This window comes from Exophiala viscosa, assembly GCF_022695815.1.
Source record: "Exophiala viscosa unplaced genomic scaffold EDD37scaffold_9, whole genome shotgun sequence".
Lineage (NCBI taxonomy): Eukaryota > Fungi > Ascomycota > Eurotiomycetes > Chaetothyriales > Herpotrichiellaceae > Exophiala > Exophiala viscosa.
In genome coordinates, this window is record NW_026944361.1 from 1,113,122 (window position 1) to 1,125,916 (window position 12,795).

General features: G+C 52.1%; 4 protein-coding genes across 4 annotated transcripts; 2 read left to right on the forward strand and 2 right to left on the reverse strand.

Moving 5' to 3' along the window:
- The first annotated feature begins 23 nt into the window (after nt 1-23).
- EDD37DRAFT_637193 (phosphoribosylformylglycinamidine synthase) lies at nt 24-4,619 on the forward strand. The gene has a single exon (XM_062817032.1). The coding sequence runs from the start codon at nt 299-301 to the stop codon at nt 4,418-4,420; it is 4,122 nt and encodes a 1,373-aa protein (XP_062668045.1). The 5' UTR covers nt 24-298; the 3' UTR covers nt 4,421-4,619.
- On the reverse strand, nt 4,620-6,470 carry EDD37DRAFT_637194 (fatty acid elongase 3). The gene is made up of 3 exons (XM_062817033.1): nt 5,772-6,470; nt 5,529-5,722; nt 4,620-5,479 (listed from the first exon to the last, which is right to left on the reverse strand). Exons 1-3 carry the CDS (start codon nt 6,174-6,176, stop codon nt 5,047-5,049), a joined length of 1,032 nt encoding a protein of 343 aa, XP_062668046.1. The 5' UTR covers nt 6,177-6,470; the 3' UTR covers nt 4,620-5,046.
- Nucleotides 6,471-7,013: 543 nt separating this feature from the next.
- EDD37DRAFT_611657 (cytochrome c oxidase subunit VA) lies at nt 7,014-7,733 on the forward strand (the record flags this gene model as incomplete). Its single annotated transcript, XM_062815300.1, has 4 exons — nt 7,014-7,204; nt 7,244-7,355; nt 7,412-7,529; nt 7,594-7,733. The coding sequence occupies 4 exons, from the start codon at nt 7,014-7,016 to the stop codon at nt 7,731-7,733; spliced, it is 561 nt and encodes a 186-aa protein (XP_062668047.1).
- A 1,149-nt stretch (nt 7,734-8,882) lies between these two features.
- Nucleotides 8,883-12,352, reverse strand: EDD37DRAFT_508289 (uncharacterized protein). The gene has a single exon (XM_062813581.1). The coding sequence runs from the start codon at nt 12,229-12,231 to the stop codon at nt 9,145-9,147; it is 3,087 nt and encodes a 1,028-aa protein (XP_062668048.1). The 5' UTR covers nt 12,232-12,352; the 3' UTR covers nt 8,883-9,144.
- Nucleotides 12,353-12,795: the final 443 nt, after the last annotated feature.

The following is a 12,795-nucleotide window of genomic DNA, read 5'->3' on the forward strand; positions in this document are numbered from 1 at the left end:
GAAGGACTTTCAGACACGGATCAGTCATATCGAGGACTTTTAGGATATGAACATGCATGATCATATGGTCATAATGGGATGCCGTCCGGGTGACAAACATTCGATCCATCCTTGATCGACAGTCTCTAAATCTGTGTGATTTGTGCATGGTCGCCATTATCAGACGCTCCTAGTGTCGCTCCAACCATACTGGACTGAGGACTAAAGCATCGGTTTTGACGCTGGTCGTCTTACTTCAGGAAGTCGCTGAGCAGTTAATCGGGAGGCAATCCTCCATCGGCGACAGGGGCGTTCAACGATGGCTTCGTCAACCTCCGAAGTCTGTGTTATCCACGGCGGTTCAGCCTTTTCCGAATTTCGCCGTCAGGCGCTCGCCCATTTAGTTGGCGCCCAAGATGTACAGGGTCAATATATCCATTACATTGAGCTCACATCGGCTCTCGACTCGGAAAATCAGGCTCTCTTGGAAAAGCTTTTGACCAATGGTCTGACGGTGAAAGAAACTGCACAAGAAGATGAGTCGTCGAAAATCCTTTATGTCTTACCTAGACCCGGAAACATTTCCCCCTGGAGTACCAAAGCGACCAGCATTGCTCATGTGTGTGGCCTTCGCAAGGTCATTTCCAGAATCGAACGCGGTATCAAGATTACTGTTTCACTTACCAATGGTCAATCTCTCGACAAGGCTGCACTTGACTTCCTTCACGACCGAATGACGGAGACCATCTCGGAAGAACAGCCTGATTTAGATTTATTGTTTTTGCACCAAGAGACTGGCTCTTTGGGAGTATACGACCTCTACGATGCTGGAAGATCACCCACGGAGATCCTGCAGAACCTGAACCGAGAGCTCGGGCTTGCCTTGGATGCTTCAGAAATCCAGTATCTTGCCGAAGCGTATTCTAGGGACGGACCAGTGCCGAGGCATCCGACCGATGTTGAGCTGTTCATGTTCGCTCAGGTCAACTCGGAGCATTGCCGACATAAGATCTTCAACGCGACGTGGATCATCGATGGACAAACGAAAATGAATACACTCTTTGGGATGATCCGCAATACACACAAGGTAACGCCCGAAGGAACAATCAGCGCATACAGTGACAACGCTGCCGTCTTGAAGGGCGAAGTAGGTAGCCAATGGGCTCCAGATGATGTAAATGGACAGTGGAAACCTACCAAAGAAAGGGTTGATTTCTTGATCAAGGTTGAAACACATAATCATCCCACAGCTGTTTCTCCTTTCCCAGGTGCCGCTACTGGTTCTGGAGGTGAGATCAGAGATGAGGGTGCTACCGGACGAGGCTCCAAGCCTAAAGCTGGACTTGCGGGCTTTTGTGTCTCTGATCTGCTGATCCCGGGTCATCGCCAACCCTGGGAACTCGACTATGGCAAGCCACATCATATCGCCAGCAGTTTGGACATTATGCTCGAAGCACCCATTGGCAGTGCAGCATTCAATAATGAATTTGGCCGACCTTGCACGACCGGCTATTTCAGAACACTCTTGACTGAAATGAAGACGGACAAGGATTCCTCGGAAGTCAGGGGCTACCACAAACCTATCATGATTGCTGGTGGTGTCGGCACCGTTCGACCGGAGCTCGCACTCAAGGACCCTGATCTTGTGGAGGATGGTGCAAAGCTAATAGTCATGGGTGGACCAGCCATGCTTATCGGCCTGGGTGGCGGGGCTGCCTCCAGCATTACCTCTGGCGAGGGATCCGCGGATTTGGACTTTGCCAGCGTCCAACGTGGTAACCCTGAGATGCAGCGTCGGGTTCAGGAAGTCATCAACGCCTGCGCAGCACTTGGCGCGGACCGGAATCCCATTGCCTTCATACACGATGTTGGTGCAGGCGGACTTTCCAACGCTTTGCCAGAACTGGCGAAAGACTCGGAGCTTGGTGCAAAATTCGAGCTTCGTGAGGTCGCCTGTGCAGATAAGAGCATGAGTCCTCTGCAGATATGGTGCTGCGAGGCCCAGGAACGGTACGTTCTCGCCGTGAAACAAAATGATCTGAACAAATTTGCCTCAATCGCTAAGCGAGAACGTTGCGAAATATCGGTGGTAGGCCACGCAAGCATTGAACAGGTCCTCAAGCTCACGGACCGTGACAATCCTGCCGATTCACACGGCCAGCAAGATCCAATTGACTTGCCCATGGATGTCCTGTTTGGCAAGCCTCCCAAGATGACACGAAATGTGACATCACGAAAAGTCGACCTGCCAGCGTTCGATACCAGTTTGAGTATGTATGTACCACAAGCTTCGACTCAAGGTCTGCTTGAGGAAGCTATTGACCGAGTTCTACACATGCCAGCTGTCGGTTCGAAATCGTTCCTGATAACGATTGGCGATCGCACAGTAGGAGGCTTGACTGCCAGAGATCAGATGGTCGGGCCGTGGCAAGTTCCTGTGGCCGACGTGTCGGTAACAGCTACGTCTCTCACCACTGGAATCAAAACCGGCGAAGCGATGGCTATGGGCGAGAAACCAACGATCGCTCTGATCTCACCCACTGCATCTGCTCGGATGGCGGTCGCCGAATCGCTCATGAACCTGACAGCTGCAGACCTCCACGATCGACTCCATCAAGTGAAATTATCCGCGAACTGGATGTCTGCCGCAAGTCACCCGGGTGAGGGTGCAGCCATATACGAAGCAGTCGAGACACTCGGCATGGACCTTTGTCCCAAACTCGGCATCTCTATTCCTGTCGGCAAAGACTCAATGTCGATGAAAATGAAATGGCAAGATCAGCAGAGCAAGGAACCCAAAGAAGTCACGGCGCCCCTGTCGCTCGTCATTTCCGCCTTCGCACCCGTCAATGACATTAGAAAGACCTGGACACCGCAACTCCGCCGATACAATGAAGTCGGCGACACGACCCTCTTCTTTGTCGACCTGGGCGTCGCCCACCGCGCGCTCGGCGGCTCGATTCTTGCGCAATCCTTCAAGCAGATTGGCGACGAAGCTCCCAACATCCGCGACGTCCGCCTATTCCAGGACTTCTTCGACGCAACCCAGAAAATGCACCAGCAGGATCTGGTCCTGGCCTACCACGACCGTTCGGACGGTGGTCTCTTCACCACGCTCGCAGAAATGTCCTTCGCCGGCCGCTGCGGCATCGACATCATGCTCACGAAAGAAATATGCCCATCGACCAACACGCCGGACGTCATCTCCGCACTCTTCAACGAAGAACTCGGCGCCGTCTTCCAAGTCCGCAGCGCAGACGAAAACCGATTCAAAGCGTGCTTCGCCACTTGCGGACCGCCGCCCGGTCTGATCCACAAGATCGGCGCCGTATCCAAGGCGTCCCAAAACCTGGTCATCTACCACGGCGGCAGGTTCGTCTACCGCGCTACGCGTACCGACCTCCAGAAGAAATGGTCAAACACGTCGTACTGGCTGCAGCGCATGCGTGACAACCCAGCCTGCGCGGACGCCGAGTATGCCAACATCTCCAAGGACACAGACCCAGGCTTAAGCTATCACCTGACTTACACTCCCAAGGAGAGCATCGCCACATACAAGACCAGCCTGATCAACTACGTCCGGCCAACTGCTCGACCTCGCGTCGCTATCCTGCGCGACCAGGGCACCAACGGCCACGCGGAAATGGCATTCGCCTTCGACGCCGCCGGCTTCACGGCCGTCGACGTGCACATGTCCGACATCCTCGAAGGCCACGGCCACTTGGGGGCCATGCAGGACTTGTCAACATTCACCGGGCTCGCACTAGCCGGCGGCTTCAGTTTCGGCGACTGCCTGGGTGCTGGCCAGGGCTGGGCGAAATCCATTTTGTTTCACTCCGACACCCGGCGCAAGTTTCAAGCCTTCTTCGAGCGCAAGGACACTTTCACCCTTGGCGTCTGCAACGGCTGCCAAGTCCTGAGTAAACTCAAGGAGTTGATCCCCGGCGCAGAGAAGTGGCCGAGCTTCGAACGCAACGAGTCCGAACAGTACGAGGCGCGTGTCGCAATGGTCCGCATCACCGATCCACCTGCCGATAGCGCCGTGCCTCAGTCGGTCTTTTTCCACGGCATGAGCGGCTCGAGTCTGCCTATTGCTGTAGCCCACGGGGAGGGCCGCGCGTGTTTCACCGAGACAAACAACAAGGCGCTCGATGCGAGCCTGGCAAACGATTTTGCGAACTCGCATCTCGCGCCTATCAAGTTCGTGGACAACAAATCGTTGATGCCGACGACGACTTACCCTATGAACCCGAATGGTAGTCCGGCGGGCATTGCGGGTGTGCGTAGCCAGGATGGTCGAGTGCTGGCGCTGATGCCGCATCCTGAGCGGACCATCTTGTCCGGCATTGGTAGTTATATTCCTGACGGCAAGGCTGCAGAGTGGGGCGAGTATGGCCCTTGGGAGCGACTCTTCCAGAGTGCCCGGAGATGGGTTGGATGAGTGTTCTCGATTGCAACGCTGGACCACATTTGGAGGGTCGCCGCTATGAATATGTACATCAGAGTCATTGTCATTCAGGTTTTCAATGGCATATAGAGTCTGTTTTTCCCCAGGGAGGATATTAGGAAAGCCTGTTCAAATAATCGTAGAAATGCTTCTAAATCAATCCTGAAAATGCCTATCGGAGTACTATACAAAATACCTGTTTCGCATTATGTCTCAGTATTAATAGTAAGTACGCACTATTTACACAAATACAAACGAAGCCCGACTCAATACAACCACACCAGACTCAGCCCTGAAGTCTGGCTGTGGTCTCACTTTTCTTCAACGCCCGGTAATCGTACATGTGGCAAAGTCGCAAGCCGCAGCTGTGGTAGTCTTACCACGCCTACCGTCGACCCCGTCTATAAGCCTCAACTTGTTCAACTCCTTGTTCCTGCGCTATTGATGCATCCCCAATTCTAGACATAATCGGGGCAAGTGTATTTTGACAGGTCGGGAGAAACGCTGTCAAGCTGTTGTCGGATGAAATCTTCACTGCTTTTGTTCCGTGGAACATGGTTTTGTACCCTCGTCAATGGTGGGAAGATATCGTCATTGAAACGGTCGTCCACTTCAGCCACCTAGGCTTTTCGTGATCTTGTGGTAGGTCCATTTGAGCGACCTGTGCTGACAGCACCGTTGGACTTCTCGTCATCAAAGACAGGAGGAAGAGAATGTGGGTCCGGGAGAGGGAGATCTTTCATGGCGATCAGGGCTTCCCGTCCAGTGTTTCTTCTAGGTCTTCCGGAGACGGTTTGTTTTCTGTAGGTGGCGAAGTAGAAAGAGATAAACAGCAGCAGATAAGAGCTGAGAATACCCATGCCAGCGAAAGCCGCGAATTCCTCTCCGGAGCAAGTACCGACGTTGGGTGCCCATGGGAAGTAGCTGTTGGCGAAGTAGGTGTAGGAAGCGAAATAGACGAAGCCCAAGTCGATGACGAATTGGATGATCTGAAGCATGGTGATGTATTTCTTCCACCAGATGCGAACACCGCGAGCGGCTTGGAAATAGTACCTGATTTCGTGTTACTTATAGCCCTCACCTCGGCATTGACCAGACTTACCAGTACATGACAACGTGGACTGTCAGATTCAGCGTAATAACCACCCAGGAGACTGATGTTTGACCGAGAAGCTGAGTGTAGCAGAGCAGTGCGGTCGCGCCATGATGATAGGTGTGGAGGAAAGTAAGCGGCTTCTTCTTAAGGACGAGAAAGGCCGTGTCGATCAGTTCAAGGTACTTGGTAAGGTAGTTCATCTGGCCATGTTAGCACGACTCAGGAAAGTGACGACACCGCAATGCTCACGTAGTAGAGTATTTGCAACTCTTTGGTCCAGCCTCCATCGTAGCTGCAAATTGCGTGGAAGACGCCGTTCCGGACAAGTTCGGGCAAAAGTTGTTCGATGAAAAGTGCCAGCAGTCCACCACTAATGAGGGTCAAGTAAAGGTTATGAATGATGAAGGGACCCTTGAGGACGAAAGGCTCGCGATTCTTCATCAATTCTCTTCCACCAAATATTATAACGTAGTACGAGATCAAAGCAATCGCCGTCTCTTTGTATGTTGACATGGGCGTCTGGCCAGGCGTAAAGTCAAAGTCAATTGGGTCGTAACCAAAAATGGCTGAGTAGCCTTTCGCGAAGATGGGCCATAGTGGAACACCGAATGGATGGTCGAGGGACGGTAGGGAAATGGACTTGAGGACGTCCATATTGGGCACGCGATCGTAGGAATAGTCGGAGTGTTCAACGCGCGTGCGAACTGGTCGAGCGCGGAAAGGAGTGACAATATCAAGTAATACGAAGAAAAGAGAAGAAAATGAAGAAACCCGTGCAAAGGATCCTCCGGAAGGTCAGAAGGAAGGAATTGAAGTCTTTTTTAAAAGGTGCAGCAATAAGTTTAGGATGCGGCGGAAAGAGAATATTTCGTAGAAGCGGATGATTGAGCGCAATTCCCCAATAATGGTCAAATCTTTGAGGGCCGTTGCATCCAGGGGAAAATGACGAGCGGCACGCGGCGGGCAGCCAACAGCAAGCGAGCATTTCCCGTCATTAGACTGACTACTAGGTACCTAATATTACGGAGCTGCGCCCAATTTCCCAGGCGATTGTCGCGCGTGTTTCGTATAGGATACGATAGCCGTGAACCGAGAATGGCATCTGCGGAGATAGTGACCTTTTCGGTGCTCAGCACATAAATTCACGGGCGATGCGGCTTGTTATTAGGATCCTAACGCATAAAACGTATTCCGTGATGTATACCTAGGTAATTCAGAAATCCAGTATCGTTCTGCTGACTGCAGCGAAGCAATAGGTTTAGGGTGAGGTACTAGCCTTCTGCTCCCAATAGAATAGCAGACAACGTTGCTTATAGCGCCTTGATTTCTTTCCATGCTTGGCTAGTGCAAACTCTTCCACCAGTCAGACCACACCTTTAACAATTCTTGTTCTGGTAAGGTGATTCAATTCCTACAAGCAAACACTACAACAACCCTTAACATTCTTTCTCGTCCCTTGAACTCGTCGTATTGCTTCCAACAGCAGGCGCAATGGCTTCCCTCTCGATCCTCCGTCTCACTGCTCGCCCTGCCACATCTGCGCTCTTCAGACCCTGCACACGATCCATCAGGAGAGCTCCTGCTCTAGGTCAAACACTTTCCGCACGAGCTCCTTTCAGCTCTACGTCAATCCGAAAGTCCGCCGGTCACGAAGATGAGACGTTCGAAGAGTTCTCAGCCAGGTACGACCCTCGCTGAGCTGCGAACATTGCGTTGGAGAGCTGTTCCGGCTGCGCAACTGTCCCAGCCGTCATATGGAGAGCTCCGCTGATATATGACCTTGACAGATACGAGAAGGAATTTGACTCAGTACAAGATGTTTTCGAGCTGCAGGTACGCAGAAACCGAAAGATTTCGTTGCAGAACTTTGGACTAATACAAATCAACAGCGAAACCTGAACAACGCTTTCGCATACGATCTCGTCCCTTCACCCGGCGTTGTCGCAGCTGCTTTGAAAGCTGCTAGACGTGTCAATGACTTCCCCACTGCAGTGAGAGTATTCGAAGGTCTGTCACCCACCTTGGGAGAAGCATTATTTTGTAAGACCAGAGCCTAACACTGGAATAATAGGCATCAAAGCCAAGGTCGAAAACCAGCAACAATACGAAGAATACCTCGAAGAGCTCAAACCCTTACGCGAAGAGCTCGGCATAAACCTAAAGGAGGACTTGTACCCCGGAGACACCGACAGCCCTCACTGGAACCCATAAATATCGACGTGTTTGATGTGATATGGTGCTTAGGAACGTGGGAGGGTGCACGCATCCAGGAATTTGTTTACAGAAAGAGGTACCGGAGCCCATCGATGTACTCACCACGAGGACAAAGAAAGCAAGCTCGCAGCATGTCGCATAAGGATGCTTTTGGCTCTGCATACACATTCGAAACTACCTACGCCGTAGTCAAAATGTACAGTTTCAACAAAGGACAAATACTGTGTTATCTATCTCTGCGTTGCAAGTCTGAATGTAAACTGACATTCAAACTTTTCTGCTACCCAATGTTCCTGTTCGAATTCTTTATCAAACACCATCACTCTTTGAAGGCTTTGGGCGCCAATGACAGGAAAGCAAGCTTCCATTGATGAAAACCCAGATGTTCGATGTTACATACAAAGTCAAAGGTCAGTACCACCACCGGTGCTGACACGGCCCAGAGTGTCCCGAACAATCAATGTCCGGGGAGATAGTCCTCTGCCATACTGACAACCCCACAGTAGGCGACAGCTGACGGAAGCTGGTGACCAATACGCTGAGAAAGGGGGAGGAACTCGCCCTCTCGTCCTCGCGGGTCAAAGATGACTGCTCACTCGGTTCGAATGTCTGACATTGAGAAGCAGAGAGACAAGGCTGACTACGTGCTTTCAACTTCGAGAAGTCAGAGGCTGGGTAGCAGTAGAACGTTCAACTTGTTGCAGATAAGCTTGAATTTCACTGAATGCAGTACGCCTCGCCATCATGAAGCGTCAATCAAGCATCAGGAACCTTGCCATCACGACGGTCCAACTAGGGCACACATGTTTTCCTTTGCCGCCAGAGACTCACCGTTTGTGGCGAGCAGGAGCTCCTTGATCGCGACCCAGCCAGGCAGTGACTGAGGACTACGGCAAATCCCGCCGATCGTTGAGTATCATGCAGCGACGGCTTACTGTCGCGAAAGTAAACACCATACACGTGAAGGAGCCAGATTCGTGGCAGACGCCGTGCAAACAGTGCTTGATGTTAGTCCTGAGCGTGGTGGAAAGAAAAAGACAGAACTGATTATCGCTCCAGAGCTACAGCCTACAGGCCATATCTCTGGAATCTATCAAAGTTGAAGAAGAACTCACCTGTACCTTAACCCGTTTGCATGCAACCCGCCGGCATACTTCACTCAGCAGTCCAGGACAGACTGGACAGTATCAACCTGTGAAGCCAGACAGCCACCGATGAAGAGTATCATGAGGATCAGAAAAGTGTATCATAAAGTCATCATGAAAATTAATAGGTAGGTAAGATAAAGTAAGAAAGGCTTTTCCCGGACAAGCTTGCACCATGAAGCAAAGCATTGCCGGTCCGTTAAGGTCGTGAATGCTCCTGACAAAAGAGCTCTCCTGCACCACTTCTTCCACACCATGCCTGGTCAGTATACACCTCCGTCATGAGCCTCGTTCTGTGCCATGACAAGCTCACGGATCGCCCACCTCCAGCCTCCATGTCCATCAAGTCCCTCTTCCTCCACTTCACCGTCACGTCTCAACCACCTCTCAACCTTCCGGCGCCATCTCTCCTCTTCGTTCCGCTGCCGTCTGACAAATTCGGGGCCGACGTCGAATTCTTCACTCAACCCCCACTCATCACCACTGCTGTGGCCGCCGTCTGCTTCACCGAAAGAATCTCGATGGTGAGCACCACCCATCATGCTTGGGAGAGTGCCACTGCGACTTCTGGTCTCGTCTTCTTCCTTGAGGTCTTCGAGACCGGCGAAAACATCCTCTTCTTCCTCGATCTGGACACTGCCTGAACGCAGACCCGCGGCACTTCCGTCGGCATTCTCGGCGATCTTGAGCCATCGCATCTGCGAAGGATCAAAGACCATGCCTCCAACGACCTGGACTCCGGTAACGTTTGAGCCCACATTCGAGATCAGAGCCAAACTGGCCTTGGTGCCAGGACTTGCTTGGCCTGGGCCGATAGGACTCGCGACCCTCGGATGGAAGTCTGGAACATCGAAAGGAGCCAGCGCATTCTCATTCCCTTCCCACCTAAAGAGTAGGGGGTTGTAATGCATGCCCTTTTCGCTCTTAGGTCTGTTCAGATCGGCGCCCATAGGTTTGATGAGGTGCGGCTTTTGTTGGAACTTGTCAATCTTCTTCTTTCTCAGACTTCCTTGGAGAGTCTGACGCACTGCTGCAGTTGACTTCCAGTTGGTCGAGATCGGTTGAAGGGGTTCACCACGCATGTTATGGAAAGTACTCGAGATTTGCCGCTGCTCACGGGCATTTCGAGACGCCGCGGTATCACGAGCAAAGCGAGGAACGCTGGTGGTGTTCAGAGCCGTTGTGGGAAAATCACTCCTGGGAGGCGACAGTGGCGTCGACGGTACTGGGGTGTCACTCCCACGTCTCGTGCTTGCAAGTGAAGATGTAGAGGGGTTCAGGTGTGACAAACCAAGCTTGCTTCTGAGACTTCGGGGAGCTCCACGAGCTATGGGCGTCTTGGTGAATTTCGATTCAAGCGTTGCAGATGTGGGAAGGTCATCGAAGATCTCCAGTTCGGAACCATCACCGTACTGTCGACGCCTAGTCGGTTTTGTAATCGTCTTCTTAGCTTGTGCAGCCAATTCTGCAGGAGCAAAATTGCTTCTCCCACGACCAGGTGTTTCTGGCCTGCTCAAACCAGCCAGTCGGGACAAGGACCTTTGCGCGGCGGACATGCTGTCTCCTGACCCGTCCGAACCTTGACCACGATAGTGACCGGGAGGCGGGTTTTTGAGAGTGATGTGCTGAGACTGTCTAGCAGATGCGCCCGCTGGCAGGAAGGGTAAAGCTTCTCTTCTCATCTCGGCAACTCGAGATTGAGAGCGGTCTGTTGGAGTCTTGGGCCGTGATTGGATGTTCAAACGAGTTCCTATCTCTTGTCTCGAAGGAGGTCTGACATATGCTGGAGTCTTGGTGGGTGACTGCATGCCGCGCATGACGGGCATGGAGCGTTTCGCTCGCAAAAGCTGGGCATTGGTCGTTGTAGGTGGCTGATCATAGCGTAGGTCAGGTCGAGATTCAGCACCTCGAAGTACTCGTCGACTAGGTGTAGACGGTGTAGAGGGCGTAGAAGGTGCAGGAATCGCTGAAACAGATGATTGCGTTGCCTGTCCAAGTCGAGAACTTGGACGTTGGTACGACGAGATTGCCACACCAGTTTCCGAGACAGGTTCCAGATGAGATCGAACGCGCTCGTGTCGGTCGTGAGCAGGTTGAAACCTAGGCAACCTTGATATCGTCGGGCCTGGGGTTTTGCTGGTCGTGAAGTTCAGGGTTGTAGTAGTCCTCTTCGACGGGCTTGCAGGTCGTGTGCTTTTGTGTTTGACATTGCGATTGAGGGTCAACTTCGCAGGATCGAAAACTTCTCCGTCACCGATCTCAAGACCCAGGAAGAAGTCCTCCTTGCCTGACTTTCGTCTTGGCCCGGATTGGTCGTCAGGTATGATGGTCGGTTCTGCAGCATGCTCCTCCTGTTTCTGCTTGAGCTTGTCTTCGAACTTGATGGGTCCATCAGGAAGTACAAGGCCATCAAGTCCCTCGTCCTCACTTTCTGCAGTGAAGGCGCTTGACACACTGGGGCTCAGAGCTGATGCAGAGGAACTCCGAGCAGATCGACCTCCTCTTTTCGTTCCAGCATGTCTCGTCCCAAGGCTGCCTTCAGCCCATTCCAGGTCGAAGTCGTCGCCCTGCTGCGGAGTCTGTGGTGCTTTCCGAGTGGACAGTCTGAGCTTTCCGTCTGAAGGTAATTCCAAGTCTTCCTCGATACTTTCCTTCTCTGCTTTTATTGGGGTGGGTGGTTGCTGGAACAGTAACGGCTTCTGTGGAGACCGCTGCTTCGCCACTTTTATCGTAGGTACATCGCCGAAATCCTCGTCCTCTTCAGCGTCGCGGAAAGAGTCCAATGTTATAGGAGTCGGTGCGGTGCGGGATTTGGGAGATCGTATCGTCTTATCTGCCAAATCCATCGTCTCTGGAGATTTGGGAGATGTCCTAAAAGCTGCACTGATTTGACGCAAATTCTCAGATGAATAACGGTCGTCTTGTTTCGCCAGTTTCAAAGGCAAGTCAGGGCCTGGTAAATCCAGGTCTTCCGACCAATCGTCGGCGATGGCTTTTTTGATCACTTTGCCATTCAGCCGCCTAATGGTCCCACCTTCGAGTGCTGAACGTGGGATGTTTGATGGCAGCGGTATACCCTTGCTTTTCGCAACAGCCACCGCATCTTTGATTGAAGCTTGTTCATCCACTAACACGTCCCAATTCTCGTCCCCCTGATTTGATTCTGACCGCAGCGACATTCGGGAAGAAACGGAGTCTCGGTGGTTTGTTTGAGGTTGGGAAGCGAGCGAAGTCGCAGTTGATGCAGTGCGGAATTGGACATCTTCGAAGTTTTCAAAGTCATCGTCGTCCCAGTTTTCGACGTCGGGACTCTCGTCGGGTGCTCGCGGTTTTAGCGTGAGCGGTTCCATGGTTCGGATATTTCGTTGGTAACATCAATGAAAGAAATCGCCTGAGGTCAGAACAAGTGACAGTAATGCGTTGATGGTAGCGAAAACATAGGAAACGAAGTTCGTTATAGTCGTCCTGAATCGTAAACGTCGTTAAAGAAAAGTTGGTCAGTAGCGTGTGTGATCTACCACGTCTTGTTTACTGCTCCCCTTCGAGGGGATTACCACCGGTAGGGGGCAGCGATTCGACCTTTGACGGCCGTATGAAAGTGATGGAAGTCGAGATATTGCAGCTTGAGGTCTTTTTCGAGGTCAGCATGCGGTCGTCGGGAGGTTGGTGTCGGATGATTCTGGCTTCTGTGTGGAGTTCGCAGGTTGCAGCGCGGGTGCAGAGTTGGGCTTGTGCGTTGAAGGGAAGAGGAGGTTGGAGGTAAGGCAACGCTAAGCTTAAGGGAACGCTCCTCCCAGCACGCTCATTGGATTCACCAAACGCGAAACGCGTAGATCTTAGGGAGCTAGTACCAATTTGAGATGGTGCGTGCATGGGGTCCAAGGGCCGTCAGAAAGATAAGTTAAAGAAACATT

What these genes read in the sequence shown, in the direction of transcription:
- EDD37DRAFT_637193 (XM_062817032.1), top strand. Translation starts at nt 299, where the DNA reads ATGGCTTCGTCAACCTCCGAAGTCTGTGTTATCCACGGCGGTTCAGCC.
- EDD37DRAFT_637194 (XM_062817033.1), bottom strand. Translation starts at nt 6,176, where the DNA reads ATGGACGTCCTCAAGTCCATTTCCCTACCGTCCCTCGACCATCCATTC. An exon ending in AGTTGCAAATACTCTACTAC is followed by an intron (nt 5,723 to 5,771) that starts GTGAGCATTGCG and finishes TAACATGGCCAG; the next exon opens with ATGAACTACCTTACCAAGTA. An exon ending in GTCCACGTTGTCATGTACTG is followed by an intron (nt 5,480 to 5,528) that starts GTAAGTCTGGTC and finishes ACACGAAATCAG; the next exon opens with GTACTATTTCCAAGCCGCTC.
- EDD37DRAFT_508289 (XM_062813581.1), bottom strand. Translation starts at nt 12,231, where the DNA reads ATGGAACCGCTCACGCTAAAACCGCGAGCACCCGACGAGAGTCCCGAC.